This window comes from Hypomesus nipponensis, chromosome 6 (assembly GCF_054491055.1).
Source record: "Hypomesus nipponensis isolate SF chromosome 6, ASM5449105v1, whole genome shotgun sequence".
NCBI classification, from domain to species: Eukaryota; Metazoa; Chordata; class Actinopteri; order Osmeriformes; family Osmeridae; genus Hypomesus; species Hypomesus nipponensis.
Window position 1 is genome coordinate 7,077,495 of NC_140366.1, and position 12,510 is coordinate 7,090,004.

The 12,510-nt window shown below is 43.1% G+C and overlaps 1 protein-coding gene across 2 annotated transcripts; it reads right to left on the reverse strand.

The window, feature by feature from the left end:
* Window positions 1-2,057: 2,057 nt before the first annotated feature.
* On the reverse strand, window positions 2,058-10,029 carry LOC146286793 (transforming growth factor beta-3 proprotein-like). Of its 2 annotated transcripts, XM_084700569.1 has the most exons (8): window positions 9,207-10,029; window positions 5,593-5,756; window positions 4,447-4,576; window positions 4,127-4,234; window positions 3,682-3,850; window positions 3,323-3,476; window positions 2,847-3,024; window positions 2,058-2,584 (listed from the first exon to the last, which is right to left on the reverse strand). In XM_084700569.1, exons 1-7 carry the CDS (start codon window positions 9,577-9,579, stop codon window positions 2,866-2,868), a joined length of 1,257 nt encoding a protein of 418 aa, XP_084556695.1. In that variant the 5' UTR covers window positions 9,580-10,029; the 3' UTR covers window positions 2,058-2,584; window positions 2,847-2,865. The 2 variants fall into 2 exon arrangements, with proteins under 2 accessions (XP_084556695.1, XP_084556694.1); XM_084700568.1 differs by having other exon boundaries at window positions 2,058-3,024.
* Window positions 10,030-12,510: the final 2,481 nt, after the last annotated feature.

A 12,510-nucleotide genomic window follows, 5' to 3' on the forward strand; every position in this document is an offset into this window, starting at 1 on the left:
CACCCTGGGGCCTGAGAACTGGGCTGTAGTGACCTGATGATTTTATTGCAGCAAAGTCATATTGAGCAGATTTTCTTTTTTTCTTGCTCGCTCGCTCTCTCTCTCTCTCTTTCCCTCTTTCTCTCTCTCCCTTCTCTCTTACACATCTGTTAATCTGCTCAGGGAATTGCTGCAGACTGAGTTTTCCAAACCTGTGTGCATTTTACGTGTCACGTAATTCATCATCACTGAGTTTCTGGAGGAGCATGGGGTGCTTCAAAACTCCTACTCTGACCCGGGTTTGGACCTGAGTACTCCTACTCTGACCCGGGTTTGGACCTGAGTACTCCTACTCTGACCCGGGTTTGGACCTGAGTACTCCTACTCTGACCCGGGTTTGGACCTGAGTACTCTTGCCTCCCACTGTGGGGCTTCTCATTCAGTAGCTCGATGTAGGAAGACATTTGAGGTAGGGGCTAAGGGGTTCAGCTTGTCACCCACAAGAGCGAAAGGAGCCTCCATTCCTGCAGGACTTTGTCTGAAGCTGCAAGAAGAGAGAGGTTTCCTTCCTCCTTCCCCCCCCTCCTTTTCCTCCCCAGGAAAGTGTGCACTAACAAAGGCCCCATACAGGGCACTCATCAATGGCTGCAACCCGATCTCGTAGTGCAACTTCTGAATGTCATAAATTTGCGTTCTGGTCCTAGAAAAAAAGCAGGGTTAACATTCATGGAAGGCCAGACAGGGGCAGAGGGGTGATTTTTGGAGACCTGGGAATGGTAGATAATGGAGCTCAACTTTCAGTTAGTGATGTTCAGAGTCAACCATGCATGGCGCATGGCTGCTCTTTTACCATGGGTGTTTGTCAGCAGCACTGGACAGGAGCACTGGAAAACACACACTCACACACAAACACAACACACACACACACTTTCAGTGCTTATGAAACCCGGCCAGCCTTTGTGGCTCCATCATGACGCATCTCTCATTGACTCTGACAAGAGCAATAGTGAACCCATGAACAGGACATTCTCTCTGACCACTTGTCAGAACACATTAGCCCGGTTCAGAGAAAGCAGCATCAGTGCTAATTCTGCTGTTTGTCAATGCTAGCTTCTTGTTGTCATTAAAAGGTTGTTAGAATGTTTCTGTGGAGGAATGGAGGGAACAAAAACATTAAACGTTTTTCACACTTTGTGTACTAAAGAACTACTGTACTATGTCACTATTATCTGTAGTCTCAATTGCCAGGTTTGGAAAAGCAGTCAGGGAGCACGACTCGAGAACGGAGCCAAAGGTATATTTATTACTGTGTGAAAGAAATGGCTGCTGCATGTGTGTTGTTAAGATGGAACTCAGGTGGGACGAGGTAGACTCCAAGAAAGACGAGGCCGCTAGCTTGTGACACAAATTCATATTTTTGTGGACTTCACAAAGTTTATAGCTGTAAAAACGTATGTTACACTATCATGGACTTCATTTCACTGATCCCCCACGCCTTCCCCAGACTGTACTGGTTGTGACCCCCCCCCCCCCCCCACACAAGTATAGAGGGGGGTGTGTACACACACCCCCCTCTATACCTCTTCCAGTTTCATCCGGCCAAGCACTGTAAAAGAAAACTGTGACAAAAAGATGAAGAGGAGAGCAAATGAAAGAGTGTTCTGTTTGGCAGCACAGGCACTGGCGTGGGACCCCACGTGGGATCCCCCCTTCAGCTGTCACAAGCATGGACCGACTGGTGAGGCGGTGAGGAGAGCCTATGGATCTAGATCCTGTGCCTGTGGAATTGTGGGAGACGAACCAAGTGGTCAACGTGTTGTATCAATGATTGCAGAACTTAGTAGTCCAATGATGTTTTGATGACTGTTTGGTCTTGTTGTTGACACAAAATGAACCCAAAAGGGGATATCTAAATGCAGTCTTTCGTCACTTGTTGATGGAGCTTATGTCCATTTGAGCATTCTTTTTTTGTCACTTTTTGTCAGAACGGAATCATCTACGTTTCCCCAATGAAATGGAAAATGTCTGATAAACTGAATTTAAAACCTTGAGCTTGAACACACAGTATCTTCCAAAACTCATAAGGAAATCAATGACCACAGTTTAATATAAAAGAGTTTCCAGGGATAATAATGAAACACATACTGCATTCATGTTCTCTCAGGTAGTGAAACAATCATCACTTGACATCCGTTGCATAACAAAGCACATCAGCCATTAACGTCAAAGAAATGTCACCAAAAATGAGTTGCACAATGAGTTATTTCCAGCATATTGTATGGTGTCCCAAAAGATCATTTGAAGCCGTCAGGGATGAAATCTTCCAGTGAACGTTGGTGTTGAGGTGTGCTAATGGCTGGCACGTTGAATCCTCTCCATTATGCAGAAATGTTCTCTCTGTTGACCGTTCTGATTGTCAAACATTTTCAAGGCTGCCATGGCCACAAAAACAGTTTGGCCTCAACCTTTTTTGCTCACTCACTTTCCATTGCAAATCCGACAGGCGTTCTCTCAGTCCTCGCTTTCCCGACCACAGCTATGTCTTTGGACACGGCAGCAAATCGGTCCTTCCTGCTTTGTATTCGCTGATAATGCCCACCAATGTCTATAAAAAGGAGAACCAAAGACAGTCCAACAAAATGTACAGCAATACTACCTGGCATATTTAACTGACCAAACATAAACAAGGAAAACACAGATCCCCCACGGTCAAACACTGCAAGATTAACTCACACAAGGATGGGGGTTTTGGAAGTGGTGTTTTGACCTTGGCCAACGAGGCCCCCAATGTCCATTGAAGTATAGAAATGAACCGGCATGTAGAGATAGCCTCTCAAGAGGGGGGACTATTAGGCCAAAGGGACTACCTGGCGTCTTCGGGCCTTCTCAGCTGCACTTGCAAGACTTGACGATCATGTTGGAGAGTTGCTCCACCTTGGGGGTGCGACCAGAGTAGTAGAGGATGGTGAGGGGCTCGAGGTCTTGAGGGACACAGCATGGGGAGGCGGAGGCCTCGGGGTTCAGAGTGTTGTATAGGCTCAGCAGCTACAGGGAGACAGGGAAGCAGGAGCACATGAGCTCTGATCAGAACAGAGTACTTTAGCATTACTGTATGGAGTACTAACAATATTAAAGGGACTTATCATCGTACATTTACTTTGCACAAACACCGAGGCTAAATCCCCCAGTAACATGTCAGATTGGTAGATCAGTGAAAAAATAATATACATATACTGTTTGAGTACTCAAGTGGAAAGCTTGTTCCAGAAGTTTCTCTGGAGGAGTAGCTCTAGTACCCACCAAATCAGGCTACCAGTTAGCTAGCCAGAGGACGTTTTCTCACCGTGCTGTGTGTAGTATCAGAGCTCCTCAGGTAAGGGCATGGCCCGGAGCAGTAGTTGGCATAGTAACCCTTAGGCTCGTGGATCCACTTCCAGTCCAGGTCGTGGCGGAAATCAATGTAGAGTCTACGAACGCAGCAGTTCTCCTCAACGTTGCTGCGAGAACAGTATGAAGAACTAGGTCAAGAACTTTGCAGTCACCTCCTGACGGTATTAGAGAAGATTCATCGAACTTTGAGCTGTCAAATACTGGGCGCCGGTTCCCACAGCTTAAAACATTCTCATTGACTGCATCGAGAACACATTTATCTATAGATGAGCCACAACTGAGCCTTCCACTACTTTGAAATTCGAGCCTTACGAGAAGCAGTAGTTGGTGTCGAGCGCTCGTTTGCGTCGGCGTGTGGAATGGTTGTCCAGGCGATGAGGGGGTATCATCATGAGGATGAGGTGCGGGATGTACTGCTCCTTCTGCTTCTTCAGACGGCCCATGTCCAAGCGGCTCTGGTCCTCGTACTCCCCCTCCACCCCTGCAACGTGAGGTCAAGGGTCAGACACGCCTACTCCTGAAGAGTCGGGAAATAAGCTCCAGACCGGAGCTGCACCCTAGCACACAGCGACCGGGCTGTCCCAAATGACACTCCACCGACCTAACGACCTTGTCAAGGAATACTCCTCATTAAATGTTTTCAGCTTCATTTCAAGACATTTCCTAAATCCTTAAAGTACCCCCCCCCGCCCTCCCCCCTCCCAAAAAAAAGAGGACAGGTTGGTAAAAACAATCAAATAAGGTGTTGTCCTCTCACCTTTAAACTTGACCTCCAGCACCTCGTTCACATTGTCGATGATGTCACCGTTAGGGCTGAAGGTGTGACAGGGACAGTGCACGCTGATCTCCAGTCCCAAGTTTGTTCCTGAAATTGGGTTGTTATAGACAATCTCAAAATGGGGCGAAGGGTGTTGCTCAGTGGTACAGCCTTTGGCTGCATATCAAGAGGTCCCATGCGTAACCCCCCCCCCCCCCCCCCCCAATGAATACATTTGTTTATACATCTTAAGTATCTTGCTACTTTACTACTCGTATATGAGGTTGGGAAAAGGGCCTGATCAGATCAGATGACCTCACCTCTGTACATCAGCCACTCCCTCACGGTCTCTGTCACGTCGAAGGAGACCCATTCTGGAGTGCCTTTGGTCAGGACATTCTTGGCTCCGATGTAGCGTTGCTTAGCAATGTGCTCATTAGGCTTCAAAATCTGTAAGATCACCATGGGGTGAGTCATATGTGGAAGCAACACAGCTGACAGAGCAGCACTTAGAGGCTTCTGGAACAGGCCTTTGGAGAAATGTTGAGCTATCAAAATTGGAGTTACATTCCTGATAAATGAGCCACTATACTCACAATATTTCTAAAATGACATAGCATTCCATAATATTACACAATAGTAAAATAAGACATCGTTGTATGGTAGCCCCAAAAGATAATTACAGAATCAAGAGCAGATTCTTAGAGTCTGTAGAAAATGATCGGGTGTTCTTATGTGGTGTCATTTGTAAATTCCAAAAAAATGAAATAAAATCCTACATTCAGGCACGACAATAGAGGAAAAGTAGCTCTAATTGTGGTCTAATGAGAAACTCTGCATAGACTGGGCAAACGTGTCACTCATCCACCATTTTAAAACCAAAAGAATGTCATCGTTCAACCTAACCCACATTTAGAACCACCTTATGAACCCAGGTTGAGTGTGATTTGATAGAGAGGTCTAGTAGGACTGGACCAGACTACCAAGATTTGTCCATGTTTAATTTGGTCCCTCATGGGATGCCAGAGTTGTACTCTACCCTCACTACTGCTGACACTAACATTACCCTGTCGGGGTCCCAAAAACATTCTCCGGGACTGACGACCTGGAGTTTGGGTCTGGCTGTGGCCCACCGTGAGACCACAAGCTGGATTTTGTTGGCTTCCTCTCTGAGTTAGAGGTTGAATAAATAGGGTTGTGGAACGCAAGCGCCTAGATTTCTGGTCAATGTCATTATGGTAAAACAAACTACAGTTAATTTCTGGTTCGGCTCTTTAAGAAGTAGCATCCAGAATCAAACTCCCAGCCTGCCTAAAAGCGTTTGTCAGCGAGGGGCCAGATGTTGATTTAAAGAATTATTAATGAGTTGGCTTTCGAAAAGGAATCATTTGGGGGATTGAGGGTGTGTGTGTGAAGCACATTCTTTTGAGTTGGTAGAAGGACATGGAAACGGTACCTTTACACACCTGGTAGAGCTCAACCCTCTGTTCGTTCCTCTTGGCGCTGGCGTTGGGTACTCTCAGAACACGGAACTCAGCCCGGAACAGATTGGTGGAGTTTCTTTCCATGGCAGAGACGTTGAAGCGGAACACTTTGGAAGTGATACCTTTCGGACAATAGTGCAGCTCATCTGTTATAGGAAGAGAGGAGATCAAGCTTGAGGTAGGTTTCAAACAAATACTTTTCGGACAAATACAGGATGCAATGTTTCCTCCTTAGGATGGTCAAGTAGTCACCGTTTTTGTATATAGTTTCACTCTATTTGGAGAGGGGGTTGTAGTGATGGTAAAAAGCAAAATGGAGCCCCTAAAACCTGACTCTAAATAGACATAACAACAATCAAAAGGCAGTGGCTTTTTTTGTCCAAGAGTCTAGTGTAATTTCCCCTTAATGCAATACAGCAAGGCTCCAAATTACTACACAGTGGAATGGTCATTTCTGTTGCAAACCAATTGAACTTTACTCCAATTAACGTGTGAAAATGTGTCTGACCGTTCAACAATCAGATATTGTGTTAAATATCTACGGAGTTCAAGAATCCCTAGCCTGGGCTCGAGGAGGTTCTAGAACTACATACCTCATTTAGAAACCTTTACTGACCTAACCTAGCAACCCAGCTTCCACTTCCAGTAACTACTTGCACCAGGAGCTTTTCTATGAATGGACATCACTTATCTCCTGTGGCACCACATTGTGTGCTTCGAAGTGAATCGTTAACATTGAACTACTGTACCCTGGGGCAACTTTCCTCAATGGACCTCCTATGCAATACATGGTGGCTGGCATGGAATGTGGTAATGTGATTATCCGTAGATGTCGAGAGCTACTGAATTATTCCCTTTTATGACTTAAGTGGGAACAATTTCTAGGCAAATGAATGTCCCTGTTTGTCTTAGAATGACTTCACCTCCCGGGTATTCCTGTATATCAAACGGCCTAGCCTCCGCAGGTCTAGTGACCACTATCCAGAGCCAGCCAGCAAGCCCCTCTGACCATGATGACTTCTCCACACGCGCTGAACTCCATGGCAAATGCCAGACACATGTACAATTCTATAAAAGGAAACTTTTCAGGTTTCCAAAAGTCCGATCTCCCAATACAGCAATTTACCTTTCCTCTCAGCTTTCTGCTTCATTTGCACCTGTCAGGATTTTGAGCTGGTTTCTGGGACTGCCTCAGATCCGCCAAAGGTCAATACTTTACCTAACGCTTTTCAGCAACACTGTCAAAGCTAATGTGTTTGCCCACACCATGATGTCACCGGCTCCAAGGAAAGCTGATGCTACTTTGCCAGACTTCTGAACCTTTCACCTCGAGCTGCATCACCTACAGGTGGCCATGCCCTTGTCAGCCAATGGTATCTAATGGACTATGTCCATCCAAATGGATCTTCTGCTATACAAAAACAGGATGCTGGTTTAGTCCATTTCTCACTGTCTTTCCCAAACTCCCCTAATAGTGCTTTGGCGAACCGCCAAATGCTTTGAATAGAGTGGGTCAAGGAGAAAGCACAGAGGATGAGGAAAATATATTTCCTTGTAATGTACACAATCCAGGAACCTTGGTCCTATGGTTGTTCTACGCCTTCGACATAGAGACACCTTGTTTCTGTTAAATAGGATATTATTTTAACTTTTTCCTTCCTCTAAAATTACAGCAGAAATATATTTGGCACCATTCTGTGAAACCTGTGTATTTTATAGTCTGCGCCATGCCATTATAGCTCTCAGGTTTAAAGACAAAACCATACTTGAGTGCCAGTCCTCTTGGAAGTCACTTGAAGAGTTTTGCTTTTCCTCAGAGGTAAATGTTCAATCTGTATGCCGGCCAGCCAGAGGAAAGGGGAACCAGCAGAGCGAACGAAATTATTTGCGATGCTCACTGCTTCCAAAAAGCAGTGTATGCAAAACTCATTAGCCTCATAGTCTCAATGGGTTGGATATGCATAAGGATATTGACAATTCAAATGCATGTCCACCATGCCAAGTCTGAGAGTATGAAAGTATTCAAAGAGAGCTCTTTAAAGAAAACCGCATGTTAAAAAACATAACATTTGAATTGCAAGATCTTTATGAGAAACTCTGTTTATTGTGAGGGATCAAGATTAAGTAAACCAGTGACAGGATCATTTGACTATAGTGTGACCTTTTTCCCTTAATGGGTACTATTCCTCAAGCTAATCTAGTATACTTAGTGTTACTTTTGTTAGGAGCACTTGATATGACCCAAAACCGAACTGGGGAGGGGAAACGAGTGTCTTTTGTGAAACACCTGTTAATGTCAAAGGGACAATGATGCAATGTTCCCGGCTTAGTCCAGGGCCTCTACCCATTCTTACACACACCAAGAGTGGATCCGCAGAAAATGTGACTCATACTACATCATGCATTCCCCTGAAAGTACTGACATGTGTCTATAGCAGACAGCCTTCCACATATTTCATAACATGTTAAGGTGTATTTATCAAGTATTTTAACGGTAGTTTTAGGACCATTCCAGGGTAGGACTGTTAATGGCCATTTCAATTCAATTCACAGTGTTTTTATGGTGCATATTTGAGGTTTGGCTTTGACAGTAAAGCAGTGAGTGCCATTTAAAGGGTGCCAACACAAATGTCAAAAGCATAAGCACACTCATTATAAAGATCCTGAGTAAAGGTGATTTTGTTTTTTTAAACATGTTCTGTAGTTGTGACCATAAATGTGAACCACCTTGTAAGACGATCATGGTGATGGCTAATCAGCACTGATCATTGACCTATAATGGGGAAGCATGATGGAAGTCCATATTGTCGGAAAAAGTCGGTCTTTCTACTGTGTCTGGGAATGAATGCTTAACCTAAGCTCTAATGTAATACCTCTGTCTTTCCAGAAGGGAGTGGAGGGGGACAGCCTCTCCTGAGACAGGCAGAAGGGGAGGGGGGATATCTCTAGCCAACCTAAGGGAAGGTCCTTCATCTGATAACTTTCCCTGTCCACTTATCAACTTTTGCTTTTCCTCTATTTGAAGTCTTCCCAATCAGCCTGAGAAGGCGTTCCTCTTCTTTGGATCTGACTGCAATTTTATTATTTTTTATACTGTATCAAGGCAAAAAGACAATGATGGAGGAGGAGTTTGAGTGAGTTTCCACAAAACACTGGTCCTGGATTGCAACAGGTTGGTTATGAGCAGCCTCTGAGGTCTGAATGTGTAGACATTCCCTCTTTTCTGAAATGAACACCTTTCTGCTGAATTCATTTCTGCTGTCACACCCAGTCTCTCGCCATTCCTTGAGGTCTATTGATAGCACTCTCTTTATGATAGAGATCCATGTGTCCTCACTCAGCAGTAAACCTTGCCTGTAGCTACAATAGAAATATATAACTAAAATGTGAGTGTTTATTATAATATCAGAAATATAGATATTATTTCATTATTTTAAACATAATAGAGCTAGATGAACTAAAATAATTTATTGACGCGCTTTCCATTCACTAATCTCGCGCGTAATGCAACGCGCATCCTGTGCCACAGTTGTTTTCCGCGTTAGACTGTAAACTACCGATCATCTGAAACATAACGTGAGTTTTTAATAACTTACTGTTTTCTGGTGGTCCTTGGACCATGCCGAATTTATATATTTCTTTGGCATAGTACTCAGTCTCTGTGTTGTCTTGGCCGCAACTTTGCTGCCGGTCTCTTCGCAGCTCCTCAAGTAGCTCCCTCGTGCTGTTATACAATGCTTGTATTTGATAGGGGATTTGACTTGGTCCAAGAGAGTGTGGTGGACTGGTCAGTCGGAGTTTGCTCAGAATTTGTCCGCGTATTGCCTCGACCCTCTTCCTTTTCACATGGTCAATATCCACTGTGGCACATGTAGATAAAGAGAAACTCAAAGTCGCCCAATTTATGAGAAGAACAAACAGTAAAACCTTTCCCAAATACATATTTCTGTCTGCATTTGGTATGTTCATTCAATGAATGTTTTCACAGGTGAATATCATCCAAATTAGTTAGTCTGTTTAGCAAACTTGAGAGCAGTTTCCGTTGTATTTGGTCTTCCAATTTCCAATTATTCCTTTCTTGTGACAATTCCTTTTTGTTCTATTGTCTTCAGAATTCCAGCTGCATATTTGCTCATTACGCATTTTTTTCTTAGCAACTCCGCACGAATGAAAACCGGGTGCTTTCAAAAAAAAGTATTCAGCTCAATCTCAGAGAGAGGCCACCTTGGACATCTTAACGCTGGTCGAATTCTAAAGACAATTTACTTTTCGTTTGCATTCCAAGTAGTTTCAGAACTTGCCATTATTCAGTCTATTTCATTTTTTCCTGAAACAAATGCTTGCCACTTGATCTGTACTCCACAATCTCCCTTAGTACCCTTTGTCTAACTGTCACGTTGCCGAATTATGCGCACATTCAGTATAGGCTCACGTTTGTTTTATACAGAGTTGTGACGTTTGATGGAGGAGGGACCGCAGGTTATCGTATTATCAACATGATTCTGCAGGCAAAGTTTTTTTTTTTTCTCCTTATATATTTTTTTGTTTTTGTACTCTGTTGGCCATACTAATCCAAAACACTCACTATTCTAAAATGAGTATACCCAATATGCAACTGCATTATTTTGCATATTTATTTATTTATTTTGGTATTTATGTATTAACAATTAATTTATTTAAGATGCTATTGATTAATAATAATTTTATGCGGTTAAATTGTTACTGGAAAATTCTAATTAGGGTTATGTTCATTTGTAACCACAGACAATACATGACTAGCTTCCACAGACTTAGTAATACTTTGGGTACCACAATCTGTTCTACAAGGTCTTATGGTGAAAGATGGTAGCACTCCCTCTAGTGGAATATACTAGATCTTGTAGAACATATAGTTCATACTTAGTGCAGTTGTTGTACTGTGCCCCCCCCCCCCCCCCACACACACACACACACACACACACACACACTGTCTAAAATAGATATGGAATTGCAGTTTTGCTTTGAAATTTTGAAAAAACACCTTGTCTAGAATCTCAGTAGCTTTAGCATTTCAATCCCTAGAGTTCTGAAGAGTTCTTACTTGCTGCTCTTTCGCTGGCCTTGACTCCCATCTCTTCAAGGACAGCAGTTCATAAATGTAATACTATTCTCCTCATATCTTGCAAACTTCCCAGCAATTTAGCGAACATTGACTCATTCCAAATGAATTAAGGCAAGGTTTCTTGAGACTTTTTTTGTAAAACATTTTTTGGGATTATATATCTATTTTTATTCAGAGACCAGGTCTTTACAACATGTCATTTAACAGACGGAGTTACTACCCTTTCTACTGAACACTAACTCCCTTGTTCGTTTTGTAAAACTGCCACATTAGAATGGACATTTTCATAAAGAGCTGAACTCAACAAAAGTACCCCTAACTTCCTGCATCATAGAGTTTGAAATGAAAGCAACTTCCTTGTTTGTCAAGTAAGGTTTTCCCGTGCCCTCTGCAACCCACAAATCACATAAAATGCATTTTTCTGCCATGTCGTATGACGAAGGAAGGTCTTTTCACAGGACTTTCAAGTTATAATTATTTGCGTTTTTTCTGGAAAAAATGAAAAAAGGGTCCTCCTCGATCTCTATTCCTAGAATGCGCTCACCGTTTGGACACATTTCTCAGACCCCAAAGTTCATAGGTCTAGAGCCAGTAACATCTATTTAGCTGGTATGCACAATATTGAAGCTTTAAAATACCCAAATAAGGTTAATATTTGTCAAATTCCGGCATATCTTTGAAATACTGAAGTGCAGTTTGGGATTTTCCTGTTAGAGGTTTTGGTCTTCAGTCCGTTAATGATCTTTGAGTCTGACCGTCTTTCCATTTTCACATGTAGCACTTACGCTTACTTTTTTAATGTTGAATGGCAATGAGATAACTTTAGTTTATTTACATTCTCAAAGTAACACATGCATACACACTATAGCATAGCACAGGAGCAACAGCCGCACAATACAATAACATTTCCAAGTTCCTTCACAAAATAATGGACTTTTGGTTCCCTGATTGATCCCACTGTCTCCCTGAAGATGGCTAACGTTTCAGGAAGGTAGATACAAAAGTGAGAATTTTTCATGAGGCAGTCTTGTTGTTTTTTCTGCCCTTCCCTCTTTCTCACACTACAAAAGTGTTGGCTCATCTCCTTCCTGTTGGGAGGTATCTGGGAAAAGTGAGACCGGATTGATTTGTCTGCATCAAAGGACTATTTGTGTACAGTGAAGCACATACACTACATCTGATACCAATTCATTGATCCACAGTTTTTTCTTTCCTGCCCCACTTACTTGACGTGGTTGTCTGGAAGAAGAAAGTTTCAAATCCAGTGTCGTTGCAATTCCAGTGGATATTGCAAACTAACACAGTGGATGTTGCAGTGTAAATACTTAGTGCTTTACAGTTTGTTTTTGTGTCTGGGACAATGGAGAAGGAATTAAACCACCATTTCATCCTTGGGTTTCAGGGTGGTCATCATCATTCCCTCTTGGAATCTCTTGTTCTCTACGGACCCATTTTGGTAATGGAAACGGTTCTTTTATTTATCGTTTTTGAACTTGTTTCCTTTCGAGTTGCTCCAAGCACTCGCTGGAATGTCTTCATTCATAAGATGGCCTTGGTAGGTCGGGCTCAACTGAGTGATCTCAGCCCAAAAACAGGGCCACAGACTATTTGTAGAACCAAAGAATGAGCGGGAATTAGATGGTTTCTTCCCCTGCAGAGCTATTTTAGGTCATGCACCCGATCCCTGGCATCCTTCAATGAGTTTCCCACACTCCCCGTGGCACACTTTCTTGCACCACTGAAGGCCATTTCCAATTTCTCAGTCTTTGTTTCTAGGAGGAACTTGGGAAGGCAGTGAC